Source organism: Arachis hypogaea, chromosome 20, assembly GCF_003086295.3.
Source record: "Arachis hypogaea cultivar Tifrunner chromosome 20, arahy.Tifrunner.gnm2.J5K5, whole genome shotgun sequence".
NCBI lineage: Eukaryota > Viridiplantae > Streptophyta > Magnoliopsida > Fabales > Fabaceae > Arachis > Arachis hypogaea.
In genome coordinates, this window is record NC_092055.1 from 17,945,396 (window position 1) to 17,969,052 (window position 23,657).

The 23,657-nt window shown below is 35.9% G+C and overlaps 2 protein-coding genes, 1 long non-coding RNA gene and 1 other non-coding gene across 4 annotated transcripts; 3 read left to right on the plus strand and 1 right to left on the minus strand.

The window, feature by feature from the left end:
- Positions 1-798: 798 nt before the first annotated feature.
- On the plus strand, positions 799-906 carry LOC112787958 (small nucleolar RNA R71). Its single transcript, XR_003195343.1, has one exon. It is a non-coding gene; the product is annotated as a small nucleolar RNA R71 (small nucleolar RNA).
- Positions 907-4,996: 4,090 nt separating this feature from the next.
- Positions 4,997-5,797, plus strand: LOC112785540 (ethylene-responsive transcription factor 15-like). Its single transcript, XM_025829002.1, has 2 exons — positions 4,997-5,080; positions 5,321-5,797. The coding sequence occupies exons 1-2, from the start codon at positions 4,997-4,999 to the stop codon at positions 5,795-5,797; spliced, it is 561 nt and encodes a 186-aa protein (XP_025684787.1).
- Positions 5,798-14,716: 8,919 nt separating this feature from the next.
- LOC112782396 (uncharacterized) lies at positions 14,717-17,659 on the plus strand. Its single transcript, XR_011878668.1, has 7 exons — positions 14,717-15,343; positions 15,428-15,712; positions 15,822-15,919; positions 16,185-16,358; positions 16,439-16,576; positions 16,690-16,814; positions 16,919-17,659. It is a non-coding gene; the product is annotated as an uncharacterized lncRNA (long non-coding RNA).
- A 2,340-nt stretch (positions 17,660-19,999) lies between these two features.
- LOC112785541 (protein FAR1-RELATED SEQUENCE 5-like) lies at positions 20,000-21,954 on the minus strand. The gene is made up of 5 exons (XM_025829003.1): positions 21,475-21,954; positions 21,229-21,318; positions 21,065-21,144; positions 20,828-21,011; positions 20,000-20,731 (listed from the first exon to the last, which is right to left on the minus strand). The coding sequence occupies exons 1-5, from the start codon at positions 21,952-21,954 to the stop codon at positions 20,000-20,002; spliced, it is 1,566 nt and encodes a 521-aa protein (XP_025684788.1).
- Between the last annotated feature and the right edge of the window lie 1,703 nt (positions 21,955-23,657).

Below are 23,657 nucleotides of genomic sequence, written 5' to 3' on the forward strand. Positions count from 1 at the left end.
GATTCACGTCCTCCTCTCCCTCTTTGGGTTCGGCCATTTTGGTTATGTCAATAGCCTTGCACTCTCTCTTTGGATTTTCTTCTGTATTGCTTGGGAGAGTATAGGGAGGGATTTCAGTGATCCTTTTACTCAGCTGGCCCACTTGTAATTCCAAATTTCTAATGGAAGACCTTGTTTCATTCATGAAACTTACAATGGCCTTGGACAGATCAGAGACTAAGTTTGCTAAATTAGAGGTATTTTGTTCAGAGTTCTCTGTCTGTTGTTGAGAAGATGATGGAAAAGGTTTACTATTGTTAAACCTGTTTCTTCCACCATTATTAAAGCCTTGTTGAGGCTTTTGTTGATCCTTCCATAAGAGATTTGGGTAATTTCTCCATGAGGGATTATAGGTGTTTCCATATGGTTCACCCATGTAATTCACCTCTGCTATTGCAGGGTTTTCAGGATCATAAGCTTCTTCTTCAGAAGATGCCTCTTGAGTACTGTTGGATGCAGCTTGCATTCCATTCAGACTCTGAGAAATCATATTGACTTGCTGAGTAATATTTTATTCTGAGCCAATATGGCATTCAGAGTATCAATTTCAAGAACTCCCTTCTTCTGAGGCGTCCCATTGCTCACAGGATTCCTCTCAGAAGTGTACATGAACTGGTTATTAGCAACTATGTCAATGAGTTCTTGAGCTTCTGCAGGCATTTTCTTTAGGTGAATGGATCCACCTGTAGAAGTATCCAATGACATCTTAGCTAATTCAGACAGACCATCATAGAATATATCCAGGATGGTCCATTCTGAAAGCATGTCAGAAGGACACTTTTTGGTCAGTTGCTTGTATCTTTCCCAAGCTTCATAGAGGGATTCACCTTCTTTCTGTCTGAAGGTTTGAACATCCACTCTAAGCTTGCTCAGCTTTTGAGGAGGAAAGAACTTAGCTAAGAAAGCCGTGACCAGCTTATCCCAAGAGTTCAGGCTATCTTTGGGTTGAGAGTCCAACCACACTCTAGCTCTGTCTCTTACCGCAAAAGGGAAAAGCATGAGCCTGTAGACTTCAGGATCTACTCCATTAGTCTTAACAGTATCACAGATCTACAAGAATTCAGTTAAGAACTGAAAAGGATCTTCAGATGGAAGTCCATGAAACTTGCAGTTCTACTGCATCAGAGAAACTAGCTGAGGTTTCAGCTCAAAATTGTTTGCTCCAATGGTAGGGATGGAGATGCTCCTTCCATGTAAATTGGAATTTGGTACAGTAAAGTCACCAAGCATCCTCCTTGCATTATTATTATTTTCGGCTGCCATCTCCTCTTCCTGTTCGAAAATTTCTGAAAGGTGCTTGCTGGATTGTTGTAATTTAGCTTCTCTTAGTTTCCTTTTCAGAGTCTTTTCAGGTTCTGGATCTGCTTCAACAAGAATATTCTTGTCCTTGCTCCTGCTCATATGAAAAAGAGGGGACAGAAAAATAATAATAATAGAGATCCTTTTTGCCCAAGCATAGAGGTTCCCTTATGTGAGTAGAAGAAAAGAAGAAGAGGAAATCTGAACTCAGAGAGAGAGGGTTCGGATTTTTGATGAGATGAAGTGTTAGTAGATGAATAAATAAATAGAAGGAGATGAGAGAGAAAGAGGATTTTCGAAAATTATTTTTGAAAAAGAGTTAGTGATTTTCGAAAATAGTTTTTGAAAAAGGTTAGTAATTTTCAAAAATTAAAATAAAAAATTAAAATAATTAGTTAATTAAAAAGAAATTTTGAAAAAGAGGGAGATATTTTCGAAAATTAGAGAGAGAGAGTTAGTTAGGTAGTTTTGAAAAAGATGAGAAACAAATGAAAAGTTAGTTAGTTAGTTGAAACAAACTTTGAAAATCAATTTTGAAAAGATAAGAAGATAAGAAGTTAGAGAAGATATTTTAAAATCAAGTTTTTGAAAAAGATAAGAGAAGATATTTTTGAAAAGATATGATTGAAGTTAGTTTTGAAAAAGATTTGATTTTTAAAATCACAATTAATGACTTGATTCACAAGAAATCACAAGATATGATTCTAGAACTTAAAGTTTGAATCTTTCTTAACAAGTAAGTAACAAACTTGAAATTTTTGAATCAAAACATTAATTGATGATGATATTTTCGAAAATTATGATATAAAATAAAGAAAAAGATTTTTGAAAAATATTTTAAAAATTTTCGAAAATAAATAAGAAAAGTGAAGAAGACATGATTTTTGAAAAAGATTTTGAAAAAGATAAGATTTTCAAATTGAAAATTTGATTTGACTCATAAGAAACAATTGAATTTTAAAAATTTTTGAAAAAGTCAACTCAAATTTTCGAATTTGATGAGAAGAAAAAGGAAAGATATTTTTTTATTTTTGAATTTTTATGATGAGAGAGAAAAACACTAAAAATGCTCAATGCATAGAAATTTTAGATCAAAACAATGAATGCATGCAAGAATGCTATGAATGTCAAGATGAACACCAAGAACACTTTGAAGATCAAGATGAACATCAAGAACTTATTTTTGAAAAATTTTCAATGCAAAGAAAACATGTAAGACACCAAACTTAGAAATCTTTCATGTTCAGACATTATGAATGCAAGAATGCACATGAAAAACAAGAAAAGACACAAAGCAAGAAAACATCAAGATCAAACAAGAAGACTTATCAAGAACAACTTGAAGATCATGAAGAACACTATAAATGCATGAATTTTTCGAAAATTTTATGCAAACTTTAAAACATGCAATTGACACCAAACTTAAAAATTGACTCAAGACTCAAACAAGAAACACAAAATATTTTTTATTTTTATGATTTTCTAATTTTTTTGTATTTTTATTTTATATTTTTCGAAAATTAGTGAAAAAAAGAAAAATAAGGATTCCAAAATTTTTAATATGAATTCCAGGGATCTTGTATTCTTATTCTAAAGCTCCAATCTGAGGGTTAGACATGGCTTAATAGCCAGCCAAGCTTTAGTATGTAACTCAGACATGACACGGCTGACATTCCAATTAACTTGCTTCCATGCTGATGGTTGGAAGCCTTAGTCCAAAAGAATTTAGACATGGCTTTACAGCCAGCCAGGCTTTACATGCTTCATGAAACACTAGAATTCATTCTTAAAAATTCTGAAGAACATAAATTAAATATTTTTGAAAAGAATTTTTTTTTTCGAAAACAGATGAGAAATTTTTTTGAAAGATTTTTGAAAAATTTTTGAAAAGAAAACAAAAAGAAAATTACCTAATCTGAGCAACAGGATGAACCGTCAGTTGTCCAAACTCGAACAATCCCCGGCAACGGCGCCAAAAACTTGGTGCACGAAATTGTGATCTCAGGCAACGGCGCTAAAAACTCTGTACGCATGTCTTAATAAATCGTTTTTCATTCACAACTTCGATACAACTAACCAGCAAGTGCACTGGGTTGTCCAATTAATAAACCTTACGTGAGTAAGGGTCGATCCCACGGAGATTGTCGGCTTGAAGCAAGCTATGGTCACCTTGTAAATCTCAGTCAGGCGGATATCAAATAGTTATGGAGTTTTCGAATAAACAGAAAATAAAGATAGAAATACTTATGTATATCATTGGTGAGAATTTCAGATAAAGGTATAGAGATGCTTTTGTCCCTCTGAACTTCTGCTTTCCTGCTGTCTTCATCCAATCAATCCTACTCCTTTCCATGGCTGGCTTTATGTAAGGACATCACCGTTGTCAATGGCTACTTTTTATCCTCTCTGGAAAATGGTCTGATGCGCTGTCACTGCATGGCTAATCGTCTGGAGGCATCACCCTTGTCAATGGCTGCATCCCATCCTCTTGTGAAAATGGTCCAAATGCTCTGTCACAGCACGGCTAATCATCTGAGGTTCTCGATCATACTGGAATAGGATTCACCCTCCTTTTGCGTCTGTCACTATGCCCAGCACTCGCGAGTTTAAAGTTCGTCACAGTCATTCAATCCTAGAGTCCTACTCGAAATACCACAGACAAGGTTTAGAATTTCTGGACTCTCATGAATGCCGCCATCAATCTAGCTTATACCACGAAGATTCTGATTAAGAGATCCAAGAGATACTCATTAAATCTAAGGTGGAACGGAAGTTGTTGTCAGGAACGCGTTCGTGGGGGAATGATGATGATTGTCACGTTCATCACATTCAGGTTGAAGTGCGAATGAATATCTTAGAAGCGGAATAAGTTGAATTGAATAGAAAAACAGTAGTACTTTGGATTAATTTATGAGGAACAGCAGAGCTCCACACCTTAATCTATGGAGTGCAGAAACTCTACCGTTGAAGAATACATAAGTGAATATAGGGTAATTATGGCCGAGTGGCCAGCCTCCCATGGAGGTCTAGAGATCTCAAAATGATCAAAAGATGTCTCATACAATAGTAAAAAGTCCTATTTATACTAAACTAGTTACTAGGGTTTACAAAAGTAAGTAATTTTCCAATTCGTATGGGGTCATCATTATGGAAATTTCTCAAACTTGAATAATCAATCTCCAAAGCACTCGAACAAATTGCCATGATTATAAATTTAGATTCACCATTATACTTAAATTCCGCGAAATACTCATGCTCCAATCCCAATAACTCGACAACTCTGTACCAGCCTTCGTTCAACCAAACACCATCGTCTTCTTTTCTGCTCCATTTTACTTATATTTCACCCTCGGGTGGTACCTCCAATGAAATCAGACTCCGTTGTCGATTCCAATATTTCTGTTTAAAAATTAGACGCTACCTCATGATGTCGGCAACACGTCGCAATTTAAATATTAACAAGTATGTTGTTACTTCGAAATCGCCAAATTTGCCTAGTATTGCTGTCGATTAAAATTTAGAGTTCCACAGAAAAATAGGAATGCATCAAATTTAAAACGAGTTGAGTGATGATATAGTTTTCTGTCAACGAGTTACCACCCTGAAATTCGATTGGGGAAAATTTTTTTAAAATAACCGATTTTATTTTGTTCACTTCATGAGGAGGCTGAAGACGGGGGGGATTAAACAGAAGCTGCGTGCGCACATTTGGGTAATAGAGCAGAGGAGGAAGAATAGGAAGGTTTGCCGTACGCGTTAGAAGTGTGTGGTACGTGTTGATGTCAATTTCGTGGTGCGTGACGGTGGCACTGGTTACGCGACAGCGGAGCGGGTCTTAGAGTAACGCGACACAACCATGTCCGGCTAAGCTTGAAGTTGGACATAAGTAGAGTCAAGGTGGTGGCATTGAGGTAAACCGGAACTATTCGTAGAAGATGGCTACAGTTTCGAAGGATTCAGGGAACAAGCATGTTTATGTCAGGCTTCACGGGAAAACAAGGACAAAAGGCCCTATAGAGGAGTAAGGAGAAGGCCATGGGGTAAATTTGTAGCTAAGATTAGAGACTCAACAAGAAATGGTGTTAGGGTTTGGATTGGAACATTTGACACAGCCGAAGTTGCAACTTTGGCTTTTGAACAAGCTACGTTCACTACAAGAGGTTCCTTGGTAGTTCTCAATTTCCCTGAAGTTGTTTGGGAATCACTGAACAACATTATGGTAAACACTAACAACAACAATAATAAGGAAGAAGGCTCTTCTCCTGTTTTAGCATTCAAAAGGAAACATACTGTGAGGAAAAATTCAACGTCAAAGTCAAAGTCAAATGTGATGATTAGTAATAGCAACAATAACACCAACAACAATAGCAATGAGAAGGTTTTGGTGTTAGAGGATCTGGGTTCTCAGTATCTTGAACAGATTCTGAGTTTGACTTCTTCGGAAGGCATTATTTGCTAGTAGTTATGTAGTACACGAAAGTTTTCAAATGATCCAGTCAGCTTTATTGGCAATTTGACTTTTTCTGATCTTTCACCGCGGTAACTAGAGTCATCGAATGCTTAGGTAGACAATCAGTACTGTTCTATACTCCAAAATCTGTATTCTTGTTGTTGGTTGAATCATTGAATGACTCATTGACTGTTGGTTTTTTTTGTTGGTTGATATTTGGAAAAAGATTGGTTAGAAATGTTAAAATTGTCTTAAAATTTTGGTAAAATTGTGATCATCCAAAATTGTTGTAATGTTTATTAAACTTATGGTGTAAATTTTGTTAAATTTTTTTCAAGGCTTCTATTTCCTGAGTATGATCCGTCTTTGCTGGTAGCGCAATAATTGTGAGATCACAAGACTGCTGATTTCCTGATTTTGTTGCATTCATTCACTTACTTCTTTTCGTGAGAAGGTAACTGATCCAATTGTACTGAACTGGCTATTCCGTTAGATTCTTTAACTTGTTGCTTTGGGGTTATGCATATTTTTTAGATTTTGCTTTTTTCTTTTCCTGTTAGTTAGCCGTTCTGAGTTCCGTGTTCCAAAATTATTTGTGAATTCTTCACTCTTCTTTCATGGTTAAATAATTTTATAACGCTACACTTTTTTTGTCTGGAATTCAGCAGGCTGCGACAAAGAAAATTGCCATACATTACTCGTTGGGAAGACACAGTCCAATTTCTGGTTTTCGAATACGGACAACAAAATCAAAGACAAACGGTGATTTTCACGTCATGATGAGTATGAGAACAAAACATTCGGAAGATTTAAAGATGTCATTTATTCTGCACAGTCTTCCTTTCATGTAACACACTACATGGTCCAACTTAATGAATGTCATTCAGTGCCTTTAGTTCAGGTTGTTGTTAGCCTTATTCATGTGTGAGAAGGAACTTAAAGTTTGTCCTACATATATGCTTTTTAACTAAGGGTTGTACTGTAATGTTAATGTATATGATGACCTACATGAACAATTCATTCGTGTCAATTCTTTCATGAGCAAGTATTTATCTAGGTTAATGTAAATTTAACCAACATTGTCGAAACTAAAAGTCGGGCAACTTGAATCCATGTTGATACAACAATGCAACATGTATGATGTCGGTATAAATTCCCTTCAAACTCACAAATTCCCTAAACTAAAATTCATTAAAATACAATTTTCGTAAACATTTACACTTGCACAAAGTATAAGATGAGCGACCGAAAATAACAATTTTTAGGGTGTGATTTACTTGTGGGGAGGTTTCATCTTCATTAAACATAAGGATTGAGTCTAGTTTCATGTGACTGCCTTAGCGCATTGGAAGAACCACTTCACTCATGTTTTATTCATGTAGAATGGATTCGTATTGTTAACGTTCTACGTTATCCGAAATCACTAGCATTATGACTTGTTAAAGAAAACGGATGGAAGTTATGTCCCACTGAGAACAAGTGGATATTACATTTTAAATTGTAAAATTATTATACCCATTGAAACCAATTTTAGTAGCATCATCAATATTTTGGTGTTACTCTACGGTGAAGTAAACTTGATTTTATTAGCAAAAGTGTATCATTGAAGTAGCAGTCTGCCATTGTTAAAGGAGGGGTGGAAAATAAGGATAAAAGGAGAAAAACATACAAGTACATAAATTACAGGCAGATATCAATGGTACTATGTAGTAGTAGAAGCAATGTTTGTTGGACTCTAAGGGATGACATTGTAAAGGCTGCTCTCGTAATCCGATTCATGTTTTTGTATCCTGTCCTCAAGCATCATTACCTGTTGTTGAAGCTCTGTGTTTTCTCGCTGCAAGTCCCTAGCGCGAAGGTAGTTGAAGTCTCTGATTTCCTTACCCATTTTTTGTAGGAGAACCTACAACATCCTGAAAGCAGCGTCTTCCCTAGCATCATCTTCGACCAAAGAGTACCTTCCCTTAGCACGGACGTCTTCCCCGAATGGGTTTCCTGGAATTACTACGTTGAAGGCATACAATGGACCTTGTTAACGGTGAAATTTCTCCTCACGGAAGAAACAGGGGGTGGAAATTGCAGTGTCGTAGCAATACATCATTAGTCACAGCAGCAAAATGATGAGATGCACTCTCATCTGCTGGGATCATAGGGGCTCCTGTAATTTGAAAGGATAGAATACGAAAGTCATCGTTAGCGAATTTTCAAACATCATGCAGTACAACTTGAATGACTACTAAGAAGGCCTTATAGTGACATTCAGCAATTAGAGAAGGAGATGGTTATCACACAAAACGGGAGCAACGCGTCCGTCAGCGGTCGGAACTGTTCGGGGTGTACGTGGAGGAGAGTCGACTGTGCCCGTCTCAGCCATGATTTCTGCAAGACCTTCTCTGTCCGCCCGTAGCGTTTCCATCCTAGCCTTGTAGGCATGGAGTGCGACAAGGTAACTGTTGAAGGCCTGGTATTCCAGTTCCGGATGGTTGATGATCTGCTTATTGGCTTCACCGAACGATGCATATATTTCAGGCTTAACTCCCTTGGTGACAACGAAGAACGTGAATTGCTGCAACATGTGCTCCATTGGTGTTGGATAAATACGGTGGAGGTATGGTTTCCTTTTTTTTATTTTGGAAGGACTTCACATATTTTTTTTAAATGGGCTTTCGCCAGAATGTGAAAGAAAGTGCTATCTTTGTAGGGTGAGGGAAACTTGCTAGGGAAGATGTGGAAGTCCTCTTTTCGAGATTTGAAAAGACAAAATTAACCACAAAGTGTGGTTTTGTCATACACGTCAGGTCGGATTTGATTGGAGGTGTACTTGATCCGTGACTCAGTAATAATGAACTTCCTGAAATATCTAAGACTAGGGAGGCTGCAGAAATTTAGGTGTGGGGGTGTAGTACAATTTCCAAACTGGGTGTCACAAATTGTGGGGTTGCTTTTTCGTTTGCATGAAGGCTCTACAAACTTGTGTGTAATGAATTAATCCAGCGAAGGCAGGTGAAGTGAGGGCGTGTGCATTCCCGAACTGGGTAACTGGCGCAATAATTTTGCAAACTATATGACAATACCTCACCACTGATTAATTTTCTTGCAAACCCTATGGGGTTTTTAATTTGTCAAACGAATCGGACTGAAGGATTCATTAATCATTGAGCTCATTTGTTGGCCATTGGCGCATTCATGTTTTAGACTGTGTATCTAACCTGGCTATGGAATTAGAATGATGTCAAGGGATTTGGTGGGTGGATTTAGTAGCAAACCCTGTAAAGGGATGTCTAGATCTAGTTTGTACATTGGAAGTTGAATGATGTGACACAATGACTTACTATTGCTTTCTACCAAAACTAAACAAATATATGCATCCTTTTGGCTGGTGCTATAGATACGGGAATACATGATACTGATGTATAAATATCGGTGGCATATGCAGTCATTTGTATACTATGTTCATTGGAGTCATTCATGTGGTTAGTATTATAAAGTCAATTATTATAAGTACTTTTATTTTACCATACAAATATACCCATTTATAATGTCGATTACTAATTTCATTAGGCGGGTCAAACTATATAAAAAATGTGCTTTATATTTTAACTCATGAAGTTTTTTTTTTTTTTGGTTGAGTCAAAGAGTTCACTTTTATTCTATAACTCACAATGTAAGTAGATATGAGTTACATTAGAATTTTAATTAAATTTCATAACAATGAATATTGTTGATCTTATTGTTATAATATGAACAACTCGTATTGATTTTAAAAATATTGTAATCAAAAGTACTATGCTGATAGAAAAATTAATATAGATGCAGAGACGAATTCATTCACAAGGGAGTGGGGGCAAATGCCCCAGTGAAATTTACAATTTTGTTTTGAGTGATTCTTGGTAAAGAAGTTTTTTGCCTTCCACTATATTATTAATATTGACCCTATTATATTAAATTATTATAAAAATTATTTTATTAAATTTAACTCTACTAATATATATTTATTGTGTTAAATAATCCCACATTAAAAAATGTTATCTTATTAAACTTAATTTCGTATTAAATTTTAAAAAGAAAATTAATAAAAACATAAAAAAATTAGAAGTCAAAATAAATTTTAGGTTTACAATTACTCTAATTATCCTAAATGTTGAAGTCCCTAACTTTTGACTAATGTTCTATCTAATCCAATAAATTTTCATTCATTTAACTTTTGACACTTGATAGTCAACTTGAGAACTTCATATTAAATGTGTATTTTGATGATCAATGTTCAAATTCAAAAACAATTGGTGTTCATTTTTCAAAAATTAGTTGAAACTCAAAAAAATATTGTTTATTCATTAGTATTTTTCTTTTGAAGTTAGTTTTAGTTTTGCTCGTAGTAACTGCATGAGTTGAAAGAACTATCTCTACTATGAACATCATAAAAAGTTGACTTCATAATTATATGGGAGATATATTTTTAGATGAATATTTAGTAACATATATGAAAAGAGATATTTAATTGTATTGACAATAGAAAAATTATTTAATTTTTGAAAATATAAAATTCAAAAGAATAGATTTTAAATTGTCTTTTATTGTTCTGAATTAAGGTTAAGTACGATTTCGGTTCCTAATGTGTAGGCCAAAAAGATTTTTCGTCCCCAAACTTTTTTTCATACAAAGTGGTTCGTAAGGTTTAACTTGGTTTTAAACCCCTAAGGTTTGACTTGGTTTTAAAATTTTCGCGACAGAAGCGGAGACAGAGGTGGATCGTGGAGAGATTCCTCTTCTTCTTCCTTTCCCCCTTCTTCTTTCGTTCCCCTTTCACAGCACGACAAACACTCTCATACTCTTATTTTTCGTTTTTCTTAAGTAAAAATGACGATTTTAAAACTTGGTTTTAAACTTTAGGGATGATTTTGTATAAAAAAAAGTTAGGGATGAGAAAATTTTCGGCTTATATCTTAGGGACCAAAAAAGTTTTAAATTATTATTTTATCATTTTAATTTGTGAATTAGATAATTTAAAAGGCTAATTATATTTTACAATAACATAAAATAATTACAAAAATTATTATTACATTATCTATACTTTGCCTTCATTGTTAAAATTTTTTAGATCCTTCACTGTATAGATATACATAATATTTCAAATTCCGTGTCTCTCTTATGTCTGTCGAATTAAAAAAACTTCACGTATGAACTGTTTATGGCATCCTCATGAATTTATAGACTCATAGTCTTCGTAAGTCATTTTGGGTTTCTTAAACATTTTAAGTTTACGGTAAATCGTGCCTGTGCTCTGAGAGTGTGCCAAATTGAGCACAAATCTTGGAACCCTGCTTAGGGTTAGGAACAGCAGCTAAATCATGCCAGACTGTTGTGGTTTACTCATTAAATACGTCAAACAATGTACTTTTGAGACTATTTATAAAAAATCACTGTTTACATATTATACCACAAGCTCAATGTTAGTTAATCAACTTATAAACTCATTGAGACAAAATATAACCCAAGAATATGACGCTGTGAAGTTACACCCTAAACACCCCTAAACAATAACTCACTTAACCCTAACTTTTTTCAAGTCATGTTTCTTTCTAATTTAAGTGGATCTAATTAATTATTCCGCTAATTACCTTGTAATTCACTAGTTAAACTAATTATTCTGATTAGACGAACTAAGAATTGAATAACAAGTTATACCAGTTAACTTGTCTGCTGCAACCTCTAAGGGTGAAAAAACATAATATATACAATGGAGTTATATATATATATATATATATATATATATATATATATATATATATATATATATATATATATATATATATATATATATATATATATATATAACCGTAAACCCAAAATCTAGGGTCCGTCTCTTCAGAAACTTCTAAAATGACTCATTGAGCTGCCTCACGCCAAGCATATAATGCATGCCTGTTCTATGGCTGATGATATCATCTGTCGGTAATATATGCAACCCGACACGTCTCGGTAGCTAACCATGGACATGAACACCAAGTGTGGACCTAGTGGGTTTGAACTACGATCGACTTGGTACAACCCGCAAAACCCAAAGCGAATGGAATAACAACTACTGCGGGTACTACCCAGGCTGGTGTAGACAAGTTCAACCTGGAGCAACTGGAATAATCCATTACTGCTGCTACTACCCAGGCGTCACTGTTATTGGCCTGTAGCAAGCGGGGCGAAACACAATCCTTTCTATTGAGATCGTTTTTGAGATCGACATTTTTTATAAAGGAAAAATTTACATGTATATATTTTTGTGCTTTAGTTTTAGTTTATTCTTGCAAGTTAATGTAATCAAGTCATATTTGTATAACACAAAAATTAAAAAATATTAGGCGTAATAAGAACAAACCCACTAATTTAAGTAAAATTTTTAAAAGTAAGAACTAATAAAACATTAACAGTAATAAATAAAAACAGAGCCGACAGCCCGACACAGTACCTTATGTAACTAAGAAAAACATATCTTTATTAAATTACTCGATAGAACATATATTCATATATAAAATATAATACAATAAAATAAATCTATTGAGAGTACATAAAAGTATAATTAAAACCATGAACATACAAATATAATAACAAAATTGGTACTGTAAATAAGTAAACATTTTTTATCACACATAAATTATTTAAAACTTGAATATATTATTAGAACTAATAACACAAATTTAAAATGATAAAATCGAAGTTTCCTATTTTGTTTTTGTTATAGTATTTTTATTCATTGAATTTTTAATTTATTAGTACCTTGTTATGTAAATATTGGGTAAACAAATTATTTTTTTGACAAATTATTTTTTGTATTATCTTAAAAAAGAGACCAATATAACAGTCTAAAAAATAACTTAAAAATGATATTTTAACTTAAAAAATATTTAATATTAAATTTTAAAATACAATAACAAGTTGAATAAATATTTAAGAGATAAATATGAAATACATACCTAAAATAAATTAAAGAGACAAAATGAGAGTACTCTTGTTAAAAAAAGGAGAATTATTTCTGTCTACTTTATTTTGTTGAGGCATTTTTATTTCTTAAATATCTAGACAATTTGCTTTTGTATTTTAAAAATTTAATATTAATTAATTTTTATTTAAAATTTCATATTTACATTATTTTTTAAACTGTTATATTGATCTCTTCTTTAAGATAATATAAAAAATAATTTCTCATAAAAATAATTTGATACATTTTTTCTACAACACACAAATGTGTGCTATATTTTTAACAACATAATTAATTAACAAAAATTAGATAAAATTATAAAGAATTCAAATAAAGGAAAACAAAATGGCGTAAAAACAAAAGATTTTTTGAAATATACTTTAAAATGTATCTTCGTTTAAATGGAAATAGTTACGAACTGCAAAATTTATAGTGCTGCCCATTGGAATTTAGATACCCTTATCATGAATATATATGATACATATAAATTTAGTTAAAGTAGTATGTAATTTACTTGATATAAGTTAGTAAATGCTTATTCGTATTATGGAGCCGTATGTATGTACTTAAGCACAGCATTGTAACACCACATATCGGTATGTGCACCATTTTTATTGGGGGTGTTTTCATGCATTTTCGATATCAAGGAGTAGGGTGAGTCATGTATTAGAATTTAAGAATCTTTTCCAATTATAGTATAGGATATGGGTTTCCTTCAACTAGGGTCTATGAGTATACATTAGAAGAACATACCTACACGCTACTCTCTCAGAGGGGATTTGTGACGTCTTATCAAAGCCAAAAAAAGGTGGGCAACAAGGATTGCTAATATTGCACCGTTCAAGTCTATGTTTAAGATTCGTGCATATGATTCTCATGGAATTTCATTAGGCCAACAGCGTGGACATGCAATTGGCTTGCTATTACTTAGTCAACGAAGCCCATTTTGTTAGACTAAGGTGTGTGAGGTTTTCTTTAGTGACATTGCAAGTATCATGTGCTTGTAAGTGTATCAAAGTTCCGCTAAGGTGAAAGGATGTGGGCCAGCTTCAAGTTGTCGAATCAATTGTCAGATTTAGTCACACATACATGAACGGATCTCTTTAAAAGGAATTCAATGTAGAACAGTGGAAGACACATAGTCTAAGAGTAACCTTTCCCTTCTACTCTGGTATCAATTCACTAAGGCAAGGTATCACCAAAAAAAATCAATGGTGGGAATCGATAACTTTGGGTGCGGGATTATCGACTCCCAGGATTTTGAGGCCACTGATGCGTAAGTATTGCTTCCTGTATGTCATTCCTTGCCAATGATGTTGTTACACAACAATTTCCATCTCCCTTCATCACATTCAATGTCAAAATACTCTTGCTCCACTCTATTTATGCGACTTTTGTTATCTATTGAGCCTTTTTTTCAGTGTCGTATCGGCTGTAAAGTTGGCTCCTGTTGACAACATCGTTGTTGATGACGGACCAACAAATCTGAATCTGGAGCTAACCATGAATGTGGTATGGCCATCCTTTTGAAAATTGGATTATGCTATTACTTATTACCTTGTTTTCTCCGAATCAATTCCTAGTGTTTAATTTGTGTTTCTTTGACGGGAACACCTTGTTTTAAATTCTTGGTGATGCAACAGGGCGCTATAGACAGCCCGAGTGAAAACCTCACGGAAGATTCCAAGGTCCCACATGATGACTTAATTTAGATGGCAGTTAGGCTACTAGAGGTTCATCGTTAACCCATTTAATTTTTTCCATTTACAAATGCTTTAACTTTAAGGCTGGATAGCTTTTCGATAGACGACCCACGCATGACATGTGCCTGGGATTGGAACAAAGGCAGCAAATTTTGTCTTGGGTTAAGTAAAGTTAAGGGTGTGCCCCACATGCCGTGGTCCTGTATTCGTCCATTGTGTGTTAATAAAAACATAATGAGACTGAAACTATATTTTGCACAAGCCACTTTTCAAATGATTTGCATGTAACACGTTTTAAACCTAGACTAATGTTCCTTACTGATGTCGAAAGTTTCTTCTTTTTTTGCACCATAGCCATAGAAGATCGACTCCAGGATAGTCACTTTGGAAGAACGGATGTCAGCACTGGAACGACCAATGTTACACACCAAAGTAACGTTAACAGAGCTGCAATCGTTACTAACGAAACAAATGAAGAGTCAAAATACGTCGGGGAGTATGGTATCCATAGCAGCAGTTACCAACCCTAATCTTGGTGGGACCATGTTGGAGTTAATTTAGCCCACAACAATTCATTCGACAACTGCAGCGACTACTCGTTTCAGCTCACGAACGCCAACCGAAAAGATGGTGGAAAAAGGAAAGGGGGTATTGTTGGCCAGCAGCAACTCCTTGCTAGATATCATTGTGCCGAACTCTCCCGATTATGATGACGATGTCATAATCAACGAGGCATTTTTCACTCCGCGTCCCATTACAGCGAAGACCCAGGCTGGATCCCTGAAAGGGACCTTTGCACAGTATTGGTGCTCTGGAGTGCCTAAAAGGACCACTATAAAAGGTACCATTACACATGAATCCGCAGCAGTTGCTAATGATAAGGTATACCATCTTCCCTTTGAATTCTGTAAAATGGTGTTTTAGGAATTGAAACGAATGACTCAGCCATACCAATAATTTGTGCAGGTTTTATGGACCTTTCGAACATGTCTTAGTTTGACTGCACCAGTAAAGTCTGTGAAGTATTCGCGTTACTGGAGAACTGCAACAATCCAGTAAAGAAACCCAAATTGAAACCCGTAGTGTCGAAAGCTATAAACGCAGTAGGCCAACCTTTCATTACTTAGCCCACACTATCCGTTATCACTGGCCATGCCAACATAAGTTCTCCTTCTCTGCAGTATGGAAGTGGTTTTAGACCATATGGGATGTCGAACATAATAGACTCCCCCCGTGTTACTAATTCCACTGGCAAGTCATGCACACACTCTAAATGAATCATATATTACGCATCATGACGTACATTTGTTGTTAGTATTGAGTGGCTGATGTGATACTTTATTTTTGATTGTTTGATTAGGGGTTTCAAATGGTATTCAGGCCAACTGTGCACATGGATTTGACTTATGATGAATGCAAAATGGCTACTTACATTTATGGAAAAACTGATCAGTATTTGTAAGTATACTTATGTGCATATTGCAAATTTAGTACTGTTTAGTTTATTTCTCCATAGAAACCATGGATCACACACGGTATTGTGTGTATGTTGTAACAGGGAAGTGTTGTTTAAATTCTCGACATTAGAAGTCCCTAGAGCAGTGTTCCACTCTCTGTCCCCCATTTACATGCCTAATGTCAATGTGAATTAAATCTAACCCTGCCATATTAAAATTTCTATCTGCCTGGGAAGCTGAAGTGTTTGTCTTTTTGTTTTTGTCAGATTATGAACATCATGTTAATGAGCGCTTCCATGAAAGCTTGTTGTGTTCTTCCTCCTTGTGTTTGGTACACACCTTTCGTGTTTGTCGATGACATTCTTTTTCTGAGGCCGTTGGAAGTTATAATCATGAAATACCTGAACAGATGGATATCGGTGACACCTAAGCTTGAACATGTTAGAAACATAACTCTTTCTTTTTGTACTGCATCTAGAGTACCCAATTTAAGCATACAATGACCTGACTGCATTGATAGGTCTTTGTGCCGGTATGCGAACAAACCTACACATGGTACTTGATGGTTGTGGACGTGAAGCGAGCCACAGTGTACTGCCTAGATGTAACAAGAGCACCTGGATACAAGGAACGGGGGGAGCGCAATATGCAAACTATTGTGAGTATTTTGAAAAGTGGTTTATGATTTTAAAACATGAAAGACTTGGCAACAGGCTGTCGTGGTATTCATGAACATGTTTATGACAACAATTTTCGTTTAACCATATGCAGCTACTTATGCTAGCCCAGATTTTCAAGCTAGACATGAACCTAAAGAGTTTTGTCCATGTTTCCACTGATCCTACCACATGAGGACCAGTACAGTATCCTGAAGGAGTCCCATGCGATCCACAATGGTATACTTCATATTTACTATCAATTATGAAGTGAATTTAAACAATGGTTTATTTAGTGGATTTGGTCAAAGTTAATGACATGGACATAATTTTTGGTTACGTAGTAATGATTCTTGTCTCTGGATGTTGAACTGGCTCCAAACAGAGGGAAAATTCACACTAGCGAACCTTTCTTGTCAAGTTTATCTTCTAACTCATTTTTTTATTTTTTAAATGATATAATCTTCTTCTCACAACTAATCTTGTGTTACTAATGGATGGATCATTTGAAATTAAGGATGAAGACCGCAACAATAATTGTTCTTTTGGACTGCAACGAGGTCAAGGCTGCAGTGGAGTCGAAGGCGGAGGGCGCTTGGACGAAGATACTGCGCACTAAGGAGTTATCCTCTATCATATGAAAGAGATTCAGCGACATTTATATACAACATATTGAAATAGGCTAAGTATCATTTTGGTGCCAATATCGTTTGATGTCGTTGATACCGTTAGGTTGTATTTTGTTTTATTGTTTACATAATCTTGTCTAAGAATATAGGCCTTAATTACCTGCTGATGGCTACTTTTGTGTGTGGATACTAGTGGTCTTGTCGACAGGCTAGAGTACAATCTCCACACTCCCCACTTACATCTTCCTACTATGTGAAGCTGGGTTACTATAAGTTAAATGGGGATATTGCCAATACTAAATAAAGTCTACTTGGTTGCCATTTTATGTATTGTCGGTGATGTATGTGTATCGAATGATGGAAATCGTTTTGAATAGATGTTGTTGTTTTTAGTTTGAAAACAGGGTGTATCCTTACCCATTAAGTAGTGAATGCTTATGAATGTGGTTGACAGTATCGTCACATTTTTTTCTTTTTTATTTTGTTCGCAACTTCGTGATCTCAAAATTAAGATTCAACAAATAAATGAGGAAAGCGATGACGTATTACATTGATGAGAGGGGTAAATCAAATTGTTTGTAGGTACAGGTTTTTAGTTATATATTTAACACCTCCTGTGCTTTTAAATTACCATATAAGCCTCTCAAATAGCATTGAAATTACTAACTTGGTCATCTGTTGAGATAGTGGAGAATAATTTGCAATGTATTTACCACCTTAAATGTCGGGCTTAAAATGTGTAATCTTTCTGGTTATGTGACTATGACTAGCTAATGCAAGTGCAAAAGAGTTCAACTCGATTGGGTTTTGCTGTCAACAATTTTCTTTGCCTATGCTACTTGAAACCGAAGAGAGGCCCTGCTGAGGTGATTTTCTAATGGTTTGCTTAGCTCTTTAGATCATGCATGGATCAGTTACGATTCCTATAAAGTTTTATTTTTTTATTTTTTTATTATGGCAAGCATAAAATACAGCTTGACAGTGTAACACGACTTAAGTTATGTAAATGTTATAAGTTTGAGAGAGAGAGAGAGAGAGAGAGAGAGAGAGAGAGAGAGAGAGAGAGAGAGAGAGAGTAATTAAAGGTGAAGAAAACATTTGCCAAAAATCCCCGAAGCAGCTAAGATTGTCTCACAATCTGACATTCTCGCCAACTTTACTTAAAGTGGATAATACGAAGCTAGTTTGGCATCAATTTGGACACGCACAACATGTTCGATGCTGATACGCTGCACTAGGAATGGACCGGTTGCATGCCTTTCATGAACTTAATGGCTTCATACCCACAAGAAAGCTCCCTCTTGCATCTTAATACGTCATGCAGTTGAAATTAAATGTGATTGTTTTTAAAGGAATGGAAAACCACATATCACTAGAGCAAATATTGTAGGAAAACAGCTTCAAATAAATTCACATAATAAAAAGGCTATTAGCTGATGCCGAGAAAATGCACCGTGATTAATAGCATAAAAGTTTACTTTCGGGTGAACTACATAAGAATTAGTTTTCACACAACCAAAGTTGTAAAGCCCATCCAGAAGATGGGATAAAATTGTAACAATGTTAACCAATGTAAAGAGAAAACTAATTGGTGACGTGCGCATTGCTACATCATATAACAAAGGATTCTGCATTAGCCATGAATTAACATGTGCAGAAACATGCAACGATATAGTTTCTTTGAAATCATTAGTTGTAATAAACGTGGTCCTTCTAGTCACTACTTTATTACTAATATGAATACTGTGGAAGACATCATCTCAGTTGACTAGACCCTATATTCATCCTTGGTAAAGGGACACAAAGTTTGAATCAACCACCCGACACAGTAGAAGAGTACGAAAAGGATCATCAGTCATCTGCAAGAGAAATTGGATTCGAATCCTGTGCGACGGGTTGAGAAGAATTCTGCCCCGTTAGTAACACCCAACCTCTTTCATGACGCTGTATCAGCAAATGATAAAGCAGGTTGGTTCACAGATGATAAAGTACCAGAAAATTAACACCATCACTAACGACATAAATAAAGAGACGTTGCCATAAGCATATCCAGAAGAAAAATAATAATTCAGTAAAGGGTACCAAGGATGCAATATAAAATCAACATGCCTATTTCCTAAATGAATCGAACAGCTAACATGAAAAATAAAATAACACATGATGTTATTTAAATCAACGCATCTAAAAGATTCCGAACGGAGACTAAGTCACGACTTTCCAACCAGTGCAGATGTCCATATGTTTTTGTCATGTTTTGCGAATAGAAAGAAATACTGCAGTTGCAATGTTAAACATGCAGATTTTAGACACAATACATCAATTTTAATAATAACGAAGCGATAGATATTAATTAGAATTCAAGCAGAGAAATACGACATGGGAAAAATACTAAGAAAGGAACTTGAACTTCAATTCTTCACACAACTGGAATGCCAGTTTAAATTTGTAATTGTCTGATAACTCATAAAACACATTTCTATATGGAATAAAAAAGTAAGGTTACTATTCCGAAGGTGTGAAAAAAGTGTGTATAAAAGAAAATAGTAATAGAAAGATCAGTGCATCATGTCACACTTGATATCACAGAATTCAATATCGTTCGATTTTCAACACCATACCTTGACTTTAACTGTCATATGTCAGACCGTATATATTTCATGAATGTTTAAATTAGAATGTAACCTTTTCTCTCTTGCGTTTCTGTCCTCCTTTGTTGGCATTTTGATTTGTTGTCGCGGCTAGCGTCACCCCGTTAGGTCATCGAGTCCTCCGGTGCCCGAGTTTCCTGCACGAACTTCACTTCCTTTTCTTCTTGGTAGCAGAAGCACCGGCTTGACTGCACCGACCTGTACCTTTAGTTCTAACACGAACTGGGTCCTTCACTCCATTGTCGGTTGTTGTTGCGAGAACATTGATTCTTGGTCGAAGGCCATACTTTATTTCAAGAAAAACCGCATCGGATAAAAGTTTCTTCGAGTAAATCTTAAAGTCATCATCACTCATGCAAGCCACCCGGGCTAACCGCTTGCACAGCTGTAAAAATGCTACCAACCTTGTTCTATATGTCATGCTTTGGTCAGCAGTGCAGTGCTCAATGTTTTCATTTTCGGACTGTATTTTGGCTGTCTTGGACCACCTACGCAAAACTAGGCTTTCAGAAAGTTTCCCTAAGTCTAGCCTTACACACACGGCCATGATGTGCACACATGGAATACCAAACGAATCCATCCGCATACACGTGCAGCTAAAGCTGTTGGAAATAGGCTCCCTACAGACCTGCCAGGTCATGTTAGGCCTCCGATACTTTTGGATAGTATATATATGCGGGTGCACTGTTTCATTAATTTCAGATATTCTCACACGGACACAACGTTTCAGGCTTTCCTGAAATCTAACGAACATCTCACGAGTGAACTTGGTCCACCCTGACTTTTCCAACTCAACAAACTCGGTTTGTAAAATAAGTGTACCATACCAAGAGTGAAATTCCAGCTCATCCTCGTTGTCCCAAAGAAAATCGACACACCTCTAAAAATTTGTAACAAATTCCAACACACCATACCTGCTCTCAACAAACCTCCCATGTTTGGCGTAGAGTGATTCGCACCTAGAAGTTGTCCGTACCCCAGCTGTTGCCCATGTGTACTTTTTCACATACAAGTCCTTCACCCAGTCAACGTCGCCAACACCATACTCATGGATCATGGAGGCCCAATGCGCTTCAAACTCATCAATTTCCATATCATCCAACATGCAATGTCGAAATAGTTGTGTGAATCCCGGGTCACAGATGTTCGATGTTGCATTTCTAAAAAAAGATGCCAAGTGCATAACCGATGATGCGCCTCAAGAAAAACCGACTGAATCGCCAACTGCATGGCTGGGTCACCATCGGTGACAACAGATTGCGGTGCCTTTCCTTGCATGCATTCCAAAAATTGCTGAAGGACCCAAATGTAAGATTCATGTGACTCGCATGAAACCATGGCCGTTCCAAAAACGTAGGTCTAGTTGTGGTGGTTTACTCCGGAGAACACAACAACAGGGAGGTTATACTTGTTACGACCGTACGTAGCATCAAATGCTAGCACATCGCCGAACACGGAATAATCTTCCTGACAACGACCGTCGCTCCAAAACAAGTTGCACAGGTGTTGGCCTACCCCCACCTTATACCTCCAAAACATTCTCTCATCCATATGTGCCAGACCTTCCAAGTACCTTATAGTTGCATTTACGTCCCCACCCTAGAGCCCTCGTTGCTTCCGTACCTCATTATACATATCTTGCTTTGTAAATGTAACCAGGTTGAAACTCACAAGTTGTGGTGCAAATGACTTATAAATCTTTGGAATGCTAATCCCAATCTCCCTCATGCTTGTTAGCTGAGCAACTTCTACCTCAGATATCTTCCTATGTGACCGTAGATAATCCACAAGCTTGCCGAACGCTAGTTCATGATTATGCTCCTCGACGAAACGCGACACGTACCACTTCCCACTACCGTCTTTCCGCTTTATCCTCATCTCGGCAAGACATCTGCATCGGGTTACAACCTTATGATCCCTTTTGCGATCAACCTTTTCCAACAACTTCTTCTCTTGAAACCCTTGCCTGTTACAAACGAACATGTACCTCACAATCTCACTGAAAGTGTTTCTAACCGTCTTATCGCGCATTGAGGAAAAGCCCTTTAGTCGGCTGTAGTTGTTATAGAAGCTGCTTGCCTCCTCAGGTGTAGAAAACTCCATTTCAAGGATATGTTCGGCTCGCAACCCTTCCAAACCCAAAAAACCCTACACAGTTGAAGCCCCATGACGTTAGGGATTTTTGCTAGTAAATAATTTTATAAAAATAGTCGCATTGTAGATATAGATTCTAAACCAACAGAAATCCCTTCGTGCAAACGTTTTGGTTGTCACAAGTAACAAACCCCTAAATAAATTGATAACCGAAGTATTTAAATCTCGGGTCGTCTTCTCAAGGAACTACAGGGAAGTATGTTCTTATTATCGATTATGGAGATTGTAAATCGGGGTTTTGAAGATGAGGAGTAAGTAATTTAAATTGCAATTGAAATAAGTAAAAAGACTGTAAAGCAAATAAATAACTGTAAAATAAACTTTTGGCAAGGTATGAGAAATTAGAAGTCCTATCCTAGTTATCCTTATCAATGATGATGAAAATTGAATCTTAATTCCACTTAGTTAGCCTTTACTTAAAGTAAAGAAAAGTCAAGTGACTAATTAGTTAGATCTTCAAATCCTAGTTAATCCCTAAGGAAAGATTGGGATTATTGAAGTTCAATTCAATTAGCAAAGATAACAATTATCAATCATGTTTGAGTTTGATAACTCCTGAGTTACTGATTTCTTAACCAAGACCAAAAAGGAAAAAGTAAATCTACCGGAATAAAAATGTCTTCAGATTGGAAGCAACAGTAATATAAATAAAAGAGAGCAATAATAAACTGAAATACCACAAATAACATTAATCAAAAGAATAATCTGTAACATAGAAGAATTCATAAATTAAATTGAGAAAATAAATAAAAAGGAATATTGAACCTGTGATGAAGAAGAAATAATCCTAAATCCTAAAACTAAATCCTAAGAGAGAGGAGGGAACCTCTCTCCCTAAAAACTACATCTAATCCTAAAATTGTGAATTATGAAAGCATGTTATCATGAATGAATGGATTCTCCCACTTTATAGCCTCTAATCTGTATTTTCTGGGCCGAGAACTGGGTCAGAAACAGCCCAGAAATCGCTGGAGAAGAAATCTGCCACGCTGATTTTCGGAACTGCGACGTGTCCGCGTGGAGCACGCGTTCGCGTCGCCTAGTGTTAGGGCAACTATGGCATATTATATATCAAATCGAAGCCCCGGACGTTAGCTTTCCAACGCAATTGGAACCGTGTCATTTGGACCTCTGTAGCTAAAGTTATAGCCGTTTGAGTGCGAAGAGGTTAGGCTGGACAGCTTAGCAATTTCTCCAACTTCTTGTATTCCTTCCACTTTTGCATGCTTCCTTTCCATCCTTTGAGCCATTCCTGCCTTGTAATCTCTGAAATCACTTAACACACATATCAAGGCATCTAATGGTAATAAGAGAGGATTAAACATAGGGAACTTAAGGTCAAAGAAGCATGTTTTCAATCAAAGCACATAACTAGGAAGGCAAATGTAAAACCATGCAAATAGTATGAATAAGTGGGTAAAGAGTTGATAAAACCCACTCAATTGAGTACAAGATAAACCATAAAATAGCAATTTATCAACTTCCCCACACTTAAACAATAGCATGTCCTCATGCTAAGCTCAAGAGAAGCTATAAAGGAATGAAGAGGAAAGTAAGAATGCATGAAATGCAACCTATCTGTATGAATGCAACTACATGCAAAGTGTTTCTACCTACTTGGTTAAAAGTAAATAAATTCTCCAAGAATAAAT

Bases quoted from the DNA above. Each gene is read 5' to 3' on its own strand.
- LOC112785540 (XM_025829002.1), top strand. From the start codon at position 4,997: ATGAGGAGGCTGAAGACGGGGGGGATTAAACAGAAGCTGCGTGCGCAC. The intron at 5,081-5,320 runs GTTTGCCGTACG...TGTTTATGTCAG, and splicing joins AGAGGAGGAAGAATAGGAAG to GCTTCACGGGAAAACAAGGA.
- LOC112785541 (XM_025829003.1), bottom strand. From the start codon at position 21,954: ATGGAGTTTTCTACACCTGAGGAGGCAAGCAGCTTCTATAACAACTAC. The intron at 21,145-21,228 runs GTAAACCACCAC...TGGGTCCTTCAG, and splicing joins CTGTTGTTGTGTTCTCCGGA to CAATTTTTGGAATGCATGCA. The intron at 21,012-21,064 runs GTCGGTTTTTCT...ATCTTTTTTTAG, and splicing joins GCCATGCAGTTGGCGATTCA to AAATGCAACATCGAACATCT.